The sequence below is a fragment of the Netta rufina genome, assembly GCF_964035555.1.
Source record: "Netta rufina genome assembly, chromosome: 21".
Lineage (NCBI taxonomy): Eukaryota > Metazoa > Chordata > Aves > Anseriformes > Anatidae > Netta > Netta rufina.
In genome coordinates, this window is record NC_140145.1 from 8,434,274 (window position 1) to 8,452,787 (window position 18,514).

The 18,514-nt window shown below is 33.6% G+C and overlaps 2 protein-coding genes across 2 annotated transcripts in view; one reads left to right on the forward strand and one right to left on the reverse strand.

Annotated features, from left to right (window-relative positions):
* Positions 1-1,417: 1,417 nt before the first annotated feature.
* Positions 1,418-6,045, forward strand: SPATA22 (spermatogenesis associated 22; the record flags this gene model as incomplete). The annotated part of the gene is made up of 8 exons (XM_084299362.1): positions 1,418-1,460; positions 1,823-1,921; positions 2,632-2,686; positions 2,824-2,919; positions 3,703-4,057; positions 4,380-4,509; positions 5,363-5,460; positions 5,854-6,045. 8 exons carry the CDS (start codon positions 1,418-1,420, stop codon positions 6,043-6,045), a joined length of 1,068 nt encoding a protein of 355 aa, XP_084155488.1.
* A 4,046-nt stretch (positions 6,046-10,091) lies between these two features.
* The window catches only part of LHFPL7 (LHFPL tetraspan subfamily member 7), a gene marked incomplete at both ends in the record, with an annotated part of 61,025 nt that continues 52,602 nt past the window's right edge, over positions 10,092-18,514 (reverse strand). The window contains one exon of the mRNA XM_084299476.1: positions 10,092-10,318. Within this exon, the coding sequence (XP_084155602.1) occupies positions 10,092-10,318 (227 nt within the window). The remainder of the gene's footprint in view (positions 10,319-18,514) is intronic.

An 18,514-nucleotide genomic window follows, 5' to 3' on the forward strand; every position in this document is an offset into this window, starting at 1 on the left:
GTTTGGTCCGTTACTTTTGGCGGGCTTCACCTCAGCCCCAGCCCTCAGCCCCCTGGCCAGTCGCTTCTGTTGGTCTGTGAGGGGTGCTGCTCTTGTGTGAAGTTCTGAGGCGGCTTATCTCGGTATCTCCCCTTACCTATCTTTACTTTTACTTTTTTTTTTTTTCTTTAACTCGGGGCCTTGGCTTGCTCATCTTCAGGAGAAGACAAAAAGCAAAGCAAGATAATCTAAGATCTTATGCAACACAAAAACTGTCTTCAAAAGCTGAAATTCCAGGTTTATGGGATTTTATTTGACAAGTGTATTATTTACTGATTGTCATTAAGCTTTATAGAGCTACCAATGCATTTTAAATATAAATTAGGTAACAGCAATAAAGTGGAAGCTGCTGCAATGTCATGTGTAGTTAGTGTGTATTACAGAATTAAAGAGTAAGTTGATTTAGCTGTGGTAGATACTTGGGCTTAATTCTTATTAAGGTATGTAACAGCTGCATACAGTTAACTGCCAAAACAACAAAATAAATATAAAGGCAATGGTTTATGTTATTTATGCATAAGTATGTGGTATTATTCATGTGCCGCTAAACATGATACAAATTGGTAGCTAACTGAGAGAATAGCAACAAATGATACACAATAGTATTTGTAGTATCCTCAATGCATACTATAATTTATGGATATTTCCTATAAAAATACTTTAATCAGCAAGCAAATATAGTAAACTATCTGTATTTAATATGCTAATTTAATATGCTAATTTATATCTTTTGGTCATAATCTTTTAAAGAATCTTTGATAGTAATGGTTTTTGATGTGTGGAATATTTTCTCTGAGGAATTTGAGGAAAGACTTTAAATCTGTACAATACAGTACAGAAAAGGTTATTTTTTTAAAGCATGACAAAAACCTACATAGTATCTCACATGTAGTTAAATCATGAGGTGTTTTTTTTCAAAGCAATATACCTTGTCTTCATGTTTTGCAAACAATGCTTAAGTATTTATTTTTATTAGTATTGTATCTACCTGAATTAAAAAATGTTCTTTATTTTTGAATGTATATTTACTTTTAAAATCAAAAATGAATTCAGTATTTTTTATGGCATGCAAGTAGCAGAGAATATAATTTTTTGTGCAAGAATGTAATAATTTGGGTCATTAATCTGCAAAGACTAATTGCATGGTATTTGTGTACCTGTGAATCTTCTAAATCTGGTTCAAATTCTCACACAATATAGACTTCTCTAAAGTAATGTGTATAACAGAGTTATACCAAGAATTAAGATGAACCGCTATAAAGTAACATAAAATTTGAACATGTTTACAATATGAATTAGTTTACTTTTTCCATTTACCTTTCATACAGCAAGTTTGAAGTAATCAATACAGTGTTGCCTATTAAAATACAGTACAGAAATGAAAAGGAGTTTATCTGACACTTCAACTCGCACCACAGCAGGTACTATTCATTCTTTTGTGCTTTACAGTTTATGTGTTTTTATGCTTATACCCTAGAACACCGTTTCCCGAGTAGACTTGTTTGAATTTCTATGTTATTACAGCACAGTGCAAAATTTTGGAGTAATGGGATTAGTCACTAAGTGAAATGTTTAACTCACAGACCGATTTGCAGGATTGAGTTCTAGAGATACAAATTCTGTGAAGCAACGTCTCGTCTATGTTATGTGTTTATGAAGTATAATTCCTATGGATGATGTAAAATAAAAGATTTGTTAGATAATTACTATTTACATAATTTAAGTATAGATTGTGTATCCTTTTGCTGTTGGTATAACATTATTATGTGAATTTTAATTTTAGGTTGTCTGCCTGTACCACTGTTCAATCAGAAAAAAAGAAATAGACAGCCCCTCACTTCAAATCCACTTAAAAATGAGACAGGTACCAGTTCTGTGACTTGTACTTATGACTTATCTCCTACATCATTGTAAATAAGATACGTATAATTTTAACGGCTATAAATCCAATTAAATGTTAACTTTGTTATTATTATTATTAAACTAGATATTGTATTTATAAAGATCTATATGCATCCTTTATGTTTATTTCTGAAAAGTTCATTATGTAAAAAATGTCCTCCAGGAAGTTCCTTTCTCCTCTGTACAATTGAGCTTTTTTACTTTGTGCCTAGAGGGAGGTCAACTCTTTGTGTGTTAGAGAATGAAGTAGCACTGGCATTTAAATAGAGTCTCTTGAAACTCTGACCTTTTGTTTTCAGTTTATTTCAATCAAAATTCAAGCCTTGTGTTACAAGAAGAAACATAAGATGGCTGTCTTGTAACTGAGAACTTTTTTTCAATTTGTCCTTAGAAAGGACTATGCAGAATTCAATCTGTTATTATTTTCATTATGCTTTGCTTGAAATAAAAATCTCTGTGCTTATAAGAAATGTCTAATGTTTATAAGTTAAGCATTATCTAGAAAAGCAACTTGTCAGAAGTTGCCTTATAATTATAGATATCAAAGGATCACACCGCACCCCCCTTTTTTTTCCTCTTGAGCAAGACTATGTGTGGAACGTAAGGCAGATAAAGAGTAGGAGGCCTAAGCAGACTTTTAGATCTTTTCAGTTTGTACATATATTCAATCCTTTGTCTTTTGACAATTAGGCTGGGGAACTGCGAACCCAGGAGGAGCTGAACTACAGAAAGCAGTGAACGATGGGTATGTAAAACTAGATTATTTGTTATTTACTGATTTTATTTGGGTACTATCTATTAGTTTCACAACCTATGAGCCATGTGCATGTCTTAAAATAAAGCTGCTACTCTGTTACTGATATTTTAACTTATCTTTTAAAGCCGAGGAGAACATGAGATGGCTCTTTCCCTTATGAAACCACCAAATGCATCAAATTCTAATGTAGCAAATGCTGGCAAAAACTTGAATGTCTACAGGTTAGTTAAGTCTTTAATTTTTACTACGATTATCCAAAATAATTTTTATTCTGGTGTGATACAACTTGCATTATTCCATATTCTAATAGCATTTAGAGCGACCCTTTTAATTCTAAGGTCATCACCATAGGCCTAAACAATTACGTTCTGCTTATGAGCCAAAAACAACTGAAATGGAGTATCTTTCCAGTGCACCTAATGAGGCCTAATATATAGCCTTTTTATTTTTTTATCATAATGGTTTCACATTGACAAAGTACTCAAGTATGTATCTAAATCTCTGGGTTTAACTGGGTTTCACACGAATAATTGTATGAGGAAAGGGGATCAACTTAGCACCAGGAGAGAACTTCAGAAGGAGAATTCTAGGAATCATTTATCAAGAGACTATCGATAGTTTCTATCAGTGTACATTAAGGCAATTATATATAGAAACATTCAATCAGAACTTATGAGTTATGAGACTTACAGAAAATTGTAAATCTTAGGTCAGGAAAGATCCCTCTGTAGGACAATTTATTTCCCAGCTTGGGACTGCAATTTTTCAGTCATATTAAATTCGTATTTCAGTCACATTGAATTCAGTGGGATTTAAACAAGTATGTAATCACTATTCCGTATATGGATAAATTTAAATATATGTTCAAATATTTATTGAGTCTAAATATTTAACAGATTTAAAACTGAAACAATACACAGATTGTTTTTATATACTGTAATTACGTATCTGAGTATTCAGAATAGATATTCTGATACTGAATTGTGTCTTATGTTACACTTCAGGGCAGAAGAGAAGACTCCCAGTACTAAAGTTTGGAACAGAAATGAGTATACTCCTCTAAGTAACAGAACAGATTTAATATCTGATAGTGGAACTATTCGAAAGTTTGAGAACCCTTCAAATACTTTGAAAACTGTTCAGCAGCAAAAAAACAAAGATAATTATAATTCACCTCAGCATATCAAAACAAGAGCAACTAACCAAACATATGCACGTACAGGACAATGGCCAGTGAAAGCTAACACTGTACCAAGAAGTCTGCAGGATCATGGTCTGGCATACAAATTTAACTGCAACAGTCAGCAAAGTAACATGAATGAAAAACAATTTGATTGTGTTCCAGAAGACAAAATTCAGGTAAATTTCTGGAGAGAGTTAACAGAAAGAAACAATGAAGAAAACTGTAAAGAAAAAGAAAGTTGAGGAAAGATGAGGCTTTCATTGGTCCTAGCAGCCTTAATAAACCCTTAAGTTTATAAAAATTTGAAACCAAGATTTTAATATTGTAATAGCCTTCAGTCCTCAGCATGATCATACAGATTGGAAGGGGTTATTTGTATAGTCTGAACAAATACTGTAATGTAAATATCGGATATATAACAATATTACATAAACATCTATCTGCCTTTAAAATTCTGTAAGTGCGTATCTAACTTGAGTTTTCTTCTTCCTCTGAAAGGAAGTTTCATCATCTGAATTAAAACCTAAAGAAGAAAGGAATTCTTTGCGAATCATATCTGCAGTCATTGAAAGTATGAAGCACTGGAGTCGATATGCTTACAAAACCGCACTATTATTTGAAGTTTTAGGTAGGTGTTATAGGTTGTGCTACAACCAATAATAATGATAGGACAACAGCCAAGAGAAACTGTGTTATTAACTGTTAAGGAACAATAGCTGAAATAATTAAAAATGCAAAATACTAGCGCTATTTAATTTTCCTGCTGGGAGATCTACTCAGCTATCAAAGGTGATTGAAATAGGAGCAAAAATATTAAAATAGTCATCCATCAACATTTAAGCTCTTTCTACCCTGTTCGTTTGCTTTCCTTGTTACGATACATTCTATAAATTTTCTTATTTAAAAAGAACCTTCTGTAGAGGGGTACAGATTTACAATAATATTTAATTAGGGAATAAATTCAAGCCTGGAGTGCTTCTAAATGAAGATGACTTTTAGTGTGTTTCACTTTGCGTTTTAAGTGACGTTATCTGAGAAATGAACGTGACAAAAGATGAAAACTGGCTAAACTGTTTAAATCAAGATGAATAAAAATACACAATGTAATGGCATCTCAGAAACTATAATTTTGACAAGGCTACAAATATATGTAATGCTTAAAGTTGATTTGTAAATGAGGATCAATAAAACAGAGAATTTAGTTTTGCTCTAATTAACAGGAGAATAACCCATTTACTTTGACAGTTGTGAAAATGGCATTTTATCACTCAGTTTAGACAGACTTCATACACAATTTTACTGTAAAGCCCGTAACTTGTATAGGAACTTCCAGTGTTGTCAGCACGAATTGTGATAGGATGCTGATGCTGATTTATGTATCTTTGTGCTTTTGTGTAAGAAATGTTGTCGTGATAATTTTGCACCTTATTTAGTACTGCTGTGATGTTTACATCATAGTTTGTCATTGCTATATGTTGTAGGCACACTTGATTCTGCAGTCACATCTGGAGCATACGGAGCAAAGAATTTTCTTTTGAGAGATGGAAAGGAGAGTCTGCCTTGTGTTTTTTATGAAATTGTAAGTATTCCCACTCCTACATACAACACAGACACCACTACCTACAATCCCTTTTAAGAAGTTAATAATATACCGTTCCAATGAAACAGAAAATTACTGTGTAAAAGGAAGGCTAGATGTTTATACCTTATTGTTTCCAAACTGTTGTAGAGCAATATCGCAACCACTATTTAGGCATCCTCAGACTTCTGTTTCACCAAAAATACTGATGATGCAGTGATGCAGCTGGGACTTTCAGTTCAAATCCTAAATATTTGATAATAGCAAAAAAGCTGTTATAAATTCCTTCTGTGTTTGATATAGTCATCAGAAATCCACTAACAATCAAACATTTTGAAAGTTTTCATGTTAGAAAGGTGATATAATTTTTTGTTTATTATGCTTTTGATGAAGGACCGTGAGCTCCCAAGACTAATTAGAGGTCGAGTGCACAGATGTATGGGAAACTATGACACAAAAAGGAATATTTTCAAGTGCGTCTCTGTAAGACCAGCAACTATTCCAGAACAAAACACTTTCCAAGAATTTGTTAAAATTGCAGACGTTGAGATGACAGCATATGTAAAAACAATGAATGAAATTTAAAACAGTCAAAATGGTTGTCTGAAACCCATTTTCATTCCTTACTACCAAAAAGGCTGGACATCCTAAAGCATTTATCCAAACTAATACAGAAAATGTCATTAAACAATTGCAAATATTACTATGCTATGTTATCCAACAAAAGTTAATGACAATATTTTGTTTCCACTACTACTTTTAATAGTTCATATTTTCTAATTATCTGTGCAGGTTTTGTTATGTAGCTGATTAGATTTTACTGGAAAAATTCTGAATTAAAATGTTGAAGTTGCTTATATGTACATAGTTTATTTGTATGAACTGTTCCTGCTTAACTAGGATGAGTCAAGTTCTATTTTTCTGGAAAGAAATGGACTGTTTAATCAATTTCATCAAAAAAAAAAAAAAAAAAAAACAACCTCACTATCCATGGATCTTTTTCACTGCAAAAATCACAAGGAATACCCCATTCATAGCTCTTTTGTCTGTTATTCCTAGTGGATTCAGATCATTAAAAGCAGAACAGGTTGATTAGTGACCAGTCAGTGAAGAAAACACTTAACAGTAGAACTATCTTTGACACATGAGAAGGCGAAATGTAGCTATATCCTGTGATTCTGCCTCATATTTTAGGTATTCATATGGTTTCCATTCTTATGTTATCAGATTATATTTTTCTTTAAAAACTATGAATCATTATAACACCTGTATAAAATAGCAACATACCTTGAAGCTGTAGGGACATTGTTCAAGGACACATAGGAAGTTGGAGAGAAATAACTACTTAAACACAGAACTTCCTTTCCTTTGCCATAGGAACATCATCTGAGGGACTGTGTATATGTTTATGTGTCTTAGCCTTCAGACATTGACTTTCATAGATTATTCCTGCTGTTTCTGTTCCTTTTTTCTCCTTACTTCAATAGCTTTGTACCAAATCTGTTGAGAATTATTTTTTTTGTGTGTGGTTCGTTTGTGTGTTTGTTGTTTGTTTTATTTATTTATTTTAAAAATAAGATATCAAAATACTGAACAGTGTGATTTTTTTTTTTATTATTATACAGTGTTGGCAATTGGAAATTTCACATTTAAAATAATTGAAATATTGTATCCAACAAGTCAAATACAGAAAACAGTTAATATTCTAAAAAGGAGCCAGCTAATCAACGCAGAAACACATTAATGGAAAATACAGCTTTTAGTTACACTTAAAAAATTATATATATTTAGAATAAAACTTGAACCTGATCCCAGAAATTTTTTGACTTTTAACAAGAAAACGCTTTACACAGTTTAACTCGCAGACAGTCTTTATTTAAAAAAGTGATCTGTCAGTGTTAGCACATGTATTGTTAGCAACACCCTCTAAATCTGTCAGTTGAGGAGCTAAAGTCACTAACTTAGTTTATTAACTGTAGTAAGAATCATTTCCATCATCATCTCTTTGTTCTGTGCTAAGCTGGTTCTGAGCATGGATTTTTAAAGTAAAGTTTTGGCTATCCAGTTGTACGGGTGATATACATATACTTGAGTTCCTTTATATATTATAAAATATTAAAGAAAGTTCCAAATGGAAGCATTAGTTTAACTCATAAAAGGTGAAGAATATTGCAGAAAGTAGAGTTTGACAATGCTCACAACAGAAGAATTTGAGTTTTAAAAAGTAATGGATTTGGTACAGTGGCATTGTATCTTGTAGGACTCCATTATAAAAGTAAGTCAAAGTTACAAAGGAAGCTTGAACTATGGGACCAGACCTGCAAGTATGTGTGTAATCAATATCACACAAATGTAGTTCTAATGATTTCAGTTGATTGACTGATGGTTCCACTTCTGCATATGTAAAAGTTATGTTAATAAACAATGATAGGAATAGATCATTTGCGTCTACTAAGTATGTTATGGATGTTAATAAAAATCTAAATTAATTTTACTTCCAGTATTTAGAGTTTTGCAAGAAAAAATATTTCTACTTTACACTAACAAATCACTTTTCTAGTGAAACATTAAGTAACAGTCGTAAACATTACACAAAACAGAAAAAAACCTACATAATACAGTTTATACACATTACTTAACATTTTTCAGTTGTTGATTTTTTTTATCCATATTGATCCTGTCTTGTATAATGGTACTAGTGTAAAGGCACAGGTTGGTTAGGAAAGAAAAGCCTGCCTCTCTGTCTCTCTCTACTTCGTGGTGATGACCTTACCTGTTGATTGTTATTCCTCACTTTTCTGACTTTTATATGAAAATTATCAATTTCAGCTATTCTTTTAAAACAAAAGTTTAAGACATTACTGAAAAGCACGTTACTATACAGAAATGATTGCAATCTCTTCTGCTTATTTTAGAGACATTCCTTCAACATACTTTATTAAATAGTTGGAAGATACAATTCCTTAGGAAGAGCAAAACCATAGTGCTCTCATTCTCAATGTACTTAATTCTACTTCGAAATCTGTATTCAAAGATTAGTAGTGGAACTTACGAAGTTTATGTGCAGAATTTGCCTTTAGAGTGCATGACAACATAACAACAGACCATTATCTTGAAAAATAATGCAATGTTCCATTGAAGTTTATAAGTTTGAGGAATGTAAACTAGACTGTAGAAGTCTTTGACGTATTAAAATAACACAGTGATTGTTCAATCTGTTTGCATTTTCTTATACATCCTCAACATGTCTCTCTGTCCCTTCATATACACTTTCCATTTAGGAAAAAAAAAAAAGGCAAACTAAATTCAGGAATTAGTTGGGCTCACTTAAGTGAAAAATAATAAGTTTGATCACTTGTTTTTTGCCAAAATAAAAAACCGAGAAGTACAGCTCTGAATTAAATATAATCTATCTTTTTGTTAATAAATAATACAAAATAAAATATAGAAAATAGAATTAAAATTCAGATTTTAAATGAAAAACATAATAGTAGGGTGAGATTAGAACCCAATGTTTTGTTTAAGACGATCAAGTGCACTTATTTCAATCTTTGATAGTAATGAATCCAATGCTACCGAGGAAACTAGACAGATTTCAAATACAAGTCCATGAAATATGTCCATGTGCTAGTTCTGACACAGAATCAGATTCGTCATATTTGTTGTGTTCAGTAGCATTTTTTTGTTGTTGTTTTTTACAATAGTGGGATCTTAATATGAATGGAAATATTAGAAACTAGTTAATTCTGGCAAATATTGTCACTACATACAAGGGCCATAGGGCACATACATTTTGTAAACACAGTTTTTTCTTTACAGCCTTAAAAACAAACAACAACAAAAAACTTACAGTTGTCATAGTTCAAGTCATTTTGTAAAATTCCACATAAAGTTACAATCCTAAGAAATGTGGATTTTTTTTTCAGTTGGTAACCTGTTGTATCATCATGGAGCCCTTAGAAGTAGTTAAATCACTTTCTCTGTCTCTCTGAAAAAAGTCATCTAAAATTTATCTTAATGAAGATGACTGTAAATCTTGAAGATTAGATTGGTATTAAAAAGTGTGCTGACAATTTACAATATGGAAGTATTACTAATACGTATAGACTAAAAAGAAACTTTTTCTTGTATACAATTCTTTTTAGTTATCAAGCTTAATTTTAGGCCATGGCTACTAGTAGTCTTTTTTCACTAATCAAAATAATTATAACAAAATATCATTATTGGTTTTAAAACTATTGGGTTCATAAAAGTTTTGACATTTAATAATATATAAAAAGTGAATTGAAGCTTTTAAAAGACTTACGGTTTTGAGACACAAATGAAACTTTGGGAGGTAGACAGATGTTTTGAGGATAAACAGATATATTTTTTTTGTCTAAGGCATTATGCCACTGTATGTTTAGAGCAGTAAAAAGGCTGCTGATCAATCTTAGTTCAATTCCAGAGTGTTCGCTACTTATACGTACGGAAGACTATCAATGCACTTTTGGTCTTTGTGAATCTGACCTTCTCTCCCATCTCCTTTTTTTCCCCCTTCTTTTTAGCAATACAGCTAAATGGAAGTGCTATAATAATTCTGCCCATTGCCTGTAGACAGGAATATTCTGTTCTTAAACAGTAATAAAATACTATAAAATAGTAGGTATTGGAGTTGGAGATATGTGCTCTTTTGGTGCATATTTTGCAAAGAATGGTAAAAAGACGGACAGCATGACCCCAACAATTGCCAGCATATACCCCCATCCAATCTGGCAGTCTCCTGCATAGTAGATGTCTGAATTCTCACAGAATCTCTTCACAGTAGCAGAGTTGAAACCAAAAGGGTAAACCAAAAGCCCAGAAGCCATTATGAACACTAGAGAAGAGGAGAAAAACACAGTTATTATTAAACATTTAATTCCTTTGAAAAAAATCCTTGTTTTAGAAAGGCAAATGTTATGTTCAAATCAATGGGAAAAGTTATAGCTTAAAAAAGAACCTTCCAATTGTCATATTGTTTTCCTTTTCATAATTACCTCTGATGGACAGCAGTGTCATAACATGGCAGCAAGTTGGCATTGGGATATTTTTTCATGAGAACTGTTGCCCATTATGTAACTTCTGTAATACAGACCATTTAAAAAAAGTAAGATGATTCAGATATAATGGAATCCAGAGGAGAAGATATCCTAAGACTGCAGATTCCAAACCAGCCTGATTATCTTTTCAATAGCATTTTCAGACTTGAGACAAACAATTACTTTGTTCTGCAAAATAAAAACTTTCAATAAAAGAGATAAAATAGATTTTTTTCAGATGCTGCTGATTAAGTTCTGATAATGTAAGCACTTTCTTATTATTCTCAGTATTAAAAACTCAATTTGTTTAAAAAAAAAAAAAAAATCCTGCATTTGACCCAAAGATTGTGAGGTGAAGAAAATATAATTTGTCTTATTTTTATTTGGATTTGAGCATTGGAATCTTTCAGAATATATACATATATATATATATATATATGTATGTATTTTCTCTGTAAATTTGAATATTAAAGACCTAAAAATTAAGACCTAAAGTTTCCATGTTATCTAGTTTTGACAGCTTGGGTTTAAAACCATAGAGTGAAGATAACAAGACGTGCTGTAGAATCTGGAGATTCAGTGTAAATGCACAAATTTAAAGTAAGAGGAAAGCAGCGAGTTTTTTACTTCCTAAAGCCAAATACACTAGCAGATTAATCCAGTGTATAATGAGAAAATGTATCTAAAATGCAAGCAAAGCTTAAGCTACCTCTTGATGTTTGAAAGCCAGACTTGCCACCCGCAATTACAGTGTGTATTACCTGTTAGCTTTTAATAGAACTTCGCAGATTTTAGTCTTTAGTGAATACGTTATATATTTAAATATCATGGTTTATGCAATTAATGAACAGTAGAACTACTTTTCCAGCTTTGAAAATAAGCCTGTCAAGGTGTAAATCATGGCTCTGATAGAGATGCATTATAATACTCCAGGTACAATGCTCAGGGCCTGGTTTTGTCCACCTTGGAAGTCAAGAGGGGCTGACCGAGGCCAATATGAAGGCTTATGCCATCCCAGCCATTGTATATACTTCTTGTTTAAAAGAACACTGAGAAATTATTATTTTAATTTTCTTTATTTTGTGCTAATGAATTACTGCTGTATTTAAAATCTGTAGTGTATTTTAAAAGGCTTTATTTTATGCTTTTTAGGAGGATAATTATGAGGCAGACCCTATTCCGAACTTCTGTTCTTCCAGAATAGCATTTTGTTCAAATTCAAGGTGTATAAGTAATTCAGGAATAGTGGTAACCAGAATTAACTGTTACATTTGAGCTAATAGATAATTCATAACCAGCAAATATTTAATGAAACATTAAGATGATAAAACAAATACTACTTACTATTCTCTGAATTTGTAATTGCCTTTAAGGTAAGGCATGTGCATATTACTCCAATTATAATATTGGAGAGGCTAAGTCTTAGAACTATCCACTAAAAACAACAATCAGTCGTTAATCTTGTTTAATTAAAAAAACTTTAGTAAGTTTGTAGGCTACTTGACCTCAAAAGTTTTAACGTGCTCGGCTTGTAATGTCCCTTAATAATTTGAATAAAACCTTTTCTTCTAGTCTAAGTGGAACCACTGAGTTAATCCTTGTAAAAAACAGTAAGACCACGAAAACAGAACTTAAAAGGAGAGAAACTGGAACAGAGGCAAACTTGCAAGTCTGTTTCCCTCTAGGGTAACTCTTGTAAGGGTACGAAGAGAAACTGCCTGCCAGTAAGTGGAATTCTCTGAGAGCAGGTGCTTTTCCCTTGCTCCCACACCCACTCTAATTCCCTTTCATCACCTTTGTGAATGGTAAGGTTACACTGATTCACAAGGAAAGAACAAAGTGGCTTTCCCCTCTTTCCAGGCTTAAGGTGTACGAAGGTGTCGATGCTACATGCAAGGTCCTTCCCAGCCCAGCCAACATCTTCAGCGCATGCCTTTCATTCCATGACATTTAACCAGAGGGAGTCCAAGATGCTGAGCACTGTACAATTCTTAGCAGCTGTGCTTGTGTGCTCAGACTCTACTGTTAAACAAACGTACAGAAACTGAAGCTAAATACAAAGAAATTAGTTGTATTATGCAGAGCTACCTTAACTGCACATATTAGACCACTTAAAACAATACAAAAAATAAATACAAAATGAAGCTAAACTAGACACATACACAACCTTCTTATCTATCAAAGGTCACTGAGCTTTCCCAAAAGAAGAAAAAGAGCTAAGGGCCAGCACACTTTATTTGTTCATTAAAAAGTTGTGGCACACTTGTATGGCCAAGAAAATTATCATAGAGTACCATCTCTGTGGAATGGAATATAGAAAGCAACCTTGGTGAACAGAGGACTTTTCCTAATGTTATTGTAAAGTTTGAATGTTAAACATCTAAGCTGAGCTGTATACTAAACTGGTATCAACCCATAAAACTATTTAGGCTGTAGCATTTGCTTGTGGGCTCAGATGGGAAGTGGAACAACATACTATTGAAAAGGCTGTGATGTAAAGTGGATTTGCAGCATAGACCCACTCAGAACCCACACTGCATGACTGCATTAAAAATCTTGAAATAGCCATATGGTGGAAAAACTTCTGTAAAATGCTAGGGCCATTTGCAAAGGAAAGCAAATGAGTTTTAAGAGAAACAGAATCTTCTCTAAGCAAGAATCAGGTCTAATAGCAAAATTTCAGTTCATTCACCTTTTCAAAGCCAAAATAATCCACACATCTCATTCAGCTGAACAAGTCATTATGCACAATTGGAAGTAATCTTTTTATCATAAAATCCCTTTAAACTTTGCTGTTAGAATTTGCTGTTTTTCTGACAGAATCTCAGCCCTCCTGCTCTACTTCATAAATCTGTCCGTGTATATGTTTTCTTTTTTGTTGGGTAACCCAGCTACAGAGTTATTTTGAAGGTTGTGCTTTACAGTGACACTAATGTTTTGATTACTTGGTGCTGATGTTTTTGTTTTTATAGTTTGATTTAATAGAAGAAGCTTTTTTATTATATTTTTTTTTGTAAGGATAGAAATAATCTGTGACAGTTGAGTGTAATGTGTTCACATATCAAATGGGCTAAAAAGTTACTCATGGTTTCATATCCTCAGGCATGTCACAGAATGGCCTCATTATTCTCATTTAGGTGCCCTCTTTCTTACAAAGGCTCAAAATATTGAATAGCCTGTTATTATCAGCAGAAGCCAAGCTTTCAGACATGGTGCTAATGACTGCTTAATGGTGCTGTCTATCAGCAGTGCAGTTAGCTGGGAGAACACACAAAGAAACAGTGGGACTCCATTTAGGCACCTCATATAGCACTTATGCCTCTGCATGGTTTTCCAACAACAAACATCTCTTTGAAAGGTGTCAGACTACAGCAGTGAGTGTGTATTACCATTATATAAAGTGTAATCCCACTGCCATAGAAGATCATGAGAAGGCAAGGCAACATATTTGGGCTTCTTCTACAATATAAAGCATACGGAATATAGAGCAGACTTGCTGGTAAAATGGATGGTTGGATTTCTTTTTTTAACATGGTTTGACTGATCATTTGGTTCCTCAGACTGTTTTTTGACACTTATCTGCCATAAACTACTGTGTTTTGTTAGAAACATGCATTTTTTTTTTTTTTATTTTAGTATCTAATACATGGTATTTGTTATCTCTAGGACATCATCACCTGAGTTCTCACAGGCCACCACCAAATGTCACAGCCACTGTTGAATGCAAGTCAGTTTATAGTCAAGTCCATGTGCATCGAGTCAACTGTAAGTCACTTTTAATTTCTGCCTTCTAACCTTCTGCCCTGACAAAAAGTTACAGTCTCACTCTTCCTCTCGTTCTCTGTACTTCACTGGTGTCCTGCAGCCAGATGGCAACTGACAGTTTCTCCTCTGACGGGTTTGCTAGACAAGGCTGTGCTCTTGTTACCTGCTGCACAACCAAGACTTTAAAAATGTTTTCCTCTTAAAACAACAACAACAACAACAACCACAAAAAACCTACGTGAATTTGTCAATTTCTAAATAAAATAACTTTCATTATAAGGAACAGGTTATCATTAGAGTCCTTTTTATGGAGAACACAGAGTGTTCTATACAAAAAGTTTTAAATTATAATTGGAAATAATACTGAAATAATATCATTACTACTCAGGGAAAAGCAGCATTTTCTGCTGTTTTAAAATACAATAAATTTTAATTCTTTGTCATTGCACAGGTTCATTTATTTCATTAATCTTCTGAAGTACTATTTAAGTATTTAACAGGACAACACATTGTGATTGATTTAATTTTAAACCAGACAAACCAAACTAATGCAGTTCTCTACAGTATGTGCAGAGGGCACTAATGTACAACTGTCTTAAATACCATGCACAAAAAAATGGCTATTTCCATTTCCATTTCTTTCCCAAAGACTGCTGGAGTTTTCAAGATATGAAACAAATAATTTAACAGCTTTCTGTATCGTGAGGCAGGAGTGTGAATACTTGGTTAAGATTATGTGTATCCTTCCATACTAATGTTTAAACTCTGAAAAGAACTGGAGATGGAAATGGTCCACAGATATAAAGATCAAAAAGAACAACGGAGGGTGTATTGTTTTATTTTATTGTATTTGTTAATGTGTTTAAATGGTGTGTAACAATGATTACAAGTAGTAAAATATGCTGTGTGCCTGAATTATCTTCCTGGAATTACCTGCTGTAAGAAGATTATTTGGTCTTAGAAGTTTAATTTTCTTACTTTAGGAGTAAATTATATTCCTGATACTCGTAACTATTATGGTTTAGTTTCAAGAGTGTAGGACTTCTTATCAATCATGAGAGTTAGGGCTGAATCCTATGCGAGTAAGAGTATTCTTCCAAATGTGTTAAAGATTACATTACCATCTTATCTATTCTTGGAAAATTTTTATTGACAAAACTTAATCTACCAAAGCAGTTGTACTTTCTCACTCATCTCATCAAGAAGTTTCCTCTTACATATAATCCATTGTCTCTCTTCTTAAAGCTGGCAGTTCATCTTAGGCACACTCAGTTGACTTTGAGTAACATTTCCTCAGGTTTATACAGTGTTCTCTAATAATTTTATTAGCTCCTCTTAAGCTTTTTCTTTATGTTTATTTGATTTTACTAATATAATTTTAAATAAGAAGGTAGATGCTGATCCAAAGACACAGACACCCTAACACAAAGCCAGAAATACAGCTAATATCTGAGCTGCACTGAGAAAAACCTTTAACCAGTAAATCAGCCAGAAATCTTCAAAGGCATCATCTTTTCCTACTGCACTGGCTAGGCTACTTTTAGTAATTTCCAGCACTCTTCCCTAGCAAGTATTTTTATGGCATGCCTGAAGGGTCACTACATTTAGGATATTTTGTACGTACATGGTGCAAGTTCCCCTGTACAAAAATGAGATATATTTAAGTCTTTTCTACCAACTGGAAGCCTTAAGACAATGCTAAATAAAATCCAAGGTCACAATTGTTCTCCATGGTAATAGCTGCACATGAGTCTACAAGCAGAACCAAGAGGCATTTTGGGGCTATCCACAGATGAGCAATTTCCTTTGGCTACTTCAGAAGAGGAGGAATTACCTAGACTAAATTTGGTGAAAGCTGAAATACATCTAAGATCAGCAGGCCTCATTTTAAACGTCAATTAAGTATAAATAAAATGGTTGGAAAAGTGATTTATTAAAGATAAAACTAAAGCAGACAAAATCTTGCTTTGATGGAAACAAAATATTTGAGGGGTGAGGCAAACAGGGACCACTGTTAAATGCCATTCTCCTCTACAGAACTAGCAGGTGCAAGTCAGTTACCCATAATTCAAACTCTTGAAAACAGCCCTAGCAATTGTTTTCTCCATAGAAAGCAAAATGGAGAGAAGGGAAAAGTGATAATAATGTCCATATACTTGGTATCAAAATGAAGCTGTCTCCCTCTGAACAAAGACCTGGAACTAGTTATAATGATACAGTCACTTCTAACATATTACAGTTTAGCTCTTTTCCTTTTAAAGAATGATTCCATTGGCTTCATTTCAGTCAAACATGTTGTGATTTGAAGAACATGTATCACTCCTGGACTGCTGCCAAATAAGTAGATTATACCAGTTCTTTTTCTAGCTTTTCTAAATGGTGCAACTCACAAGTTAGAACTTCACAGCTATAAAATAAATGTGGTTATAAAGAAAGCTACGTAGCATGTCTAAATCCTTTCTTAGCTAACAAAGGATATGTACTGGTTTGTACAATGTTTCAGTCTGTGTATAAATAAATGCTAAGTATGTTACTACAGCTCGCAGGCTGAGGTACTGCATCAGATATAGTAACTTATATTTTTATATATGTATATATATGCAAAACTACTGAGAAATATATGTATGTAAAAAGCTGGACAATATTACTATAGCGCTTCAGTTTATCTGTATTTAGCTGAGGTGGAACAGGAAGAGGTTATTTTAAATAAAACTAATATTGAAATAAGAGTGCCCACACACCTTTTTTTCAGAAATCTTTTTAGTACCACTTAATACCCCACTCAAGTTCTGTTGGCATAGCTTCCTCATGCAGGCAGGCCCTTAGTGCACAAACAGCCTGTTACAGAAATGTGTAGCTAAGTCTACCCTACATTTTAACTGAAGGAAGTGGAATCTAACTATCCAGACTTTGGAAAAGAAATTCTCTGAAGACAACATAGAGGTAATTGGCCTTGGTAATTGCTGCATTAGCTACAAGTTTATTAAGGGCCACAAAAGAAAATGCCATCCCAGTGACCTTTGAGGTTGCGTTTCACAGCATGTTTTCTACATGAGAACAAATGATGAAACTTCAGTATTTCTGCCAAGTGAGTGGTAGCTATGGTGAAGATTTATTGTTGTAATCTGGTAATCTATGGGCCTAATCATGCAGTTATAGAGTTGTGTGCCATTTACTCAAAAAGGCTGAAGTGATCTAGCACTGTGTGGACTGTGGTGAAGGAGTGCATTTTGTCATCAGCAAGGTTAGAAGATATACAGCCTATTTAGCAGACTGTAAAAGGCAGAGACAAGAACTAGTGGTTCTCAGAATAGCAGATTGTTACACAGAATGTTACAAGGCTCAGAGAGTTAAGAAATTGGGACTGTCAAATGCACTCTAATTTGAAAGCCATTAGAATTATCCTATTTTTTTTAATTTCTCCAATAATTATTTATATTTTCTATTTAATTTATGGAAATAACGGAAGTCATGCTCACTTCATCTCTTTCAGAACACCAAACAGAAGCAGAGTAATAATATAATATTGACACATTTAAGTGTTGGATTCTTTAGATGAGAGCAGCATGCTCAGGATGTATTGTGCCTGCAATGTGCCTGCATTCCCTTATCTATATTAAATTTTATTCAACAATTAAGAAGTGCTAATAAAAATGCATATTTCAGTTGCTCTATTTTAGGTAAACATAATATGGTACATGTTTTCTAAGCAATGCACATTGGTTAGCTGCTCAGCTCCATTTCTACTGATAGAAATAAAGGTGGCAAATGCTTTGCTTCTGTTAGTTAAGCTATCCATGCCAGAACTAGCATGCTGTCCAGCACAGGCAGGGAATGAAATTGATAACTGAAAAATTAATCAATACTTCTTCTTGTAATCTTTTGGCTAAGAACAAATGCAGCTTCAATTCACCATCCAATGCATTCCCTAGCAAGAATAGTATCAGCCTGGGTCCATGTGCAGCTGGAAGCAGTGAGGGAGCAGACACATCTCCTTGTAGCATATTGTCTCTCCCAAGGTGACAGCTTGCCTGGGAAGCGGAGATTCTGCGCAGCCTACATGCAGCAGGTCTTGGCTCCTGCTCTGGCTGTCAGTTCCAAGTTCCTAAATAGCTATTTAGAGCAGTGGATGAGGTCCAAAAGGTGGGCAGTGATGTGTAGATCACCTGAAATGTCATGATTTGACATGACACATTTGCTCCCTTCTTTTCCCAACCTGCTCAGACCTC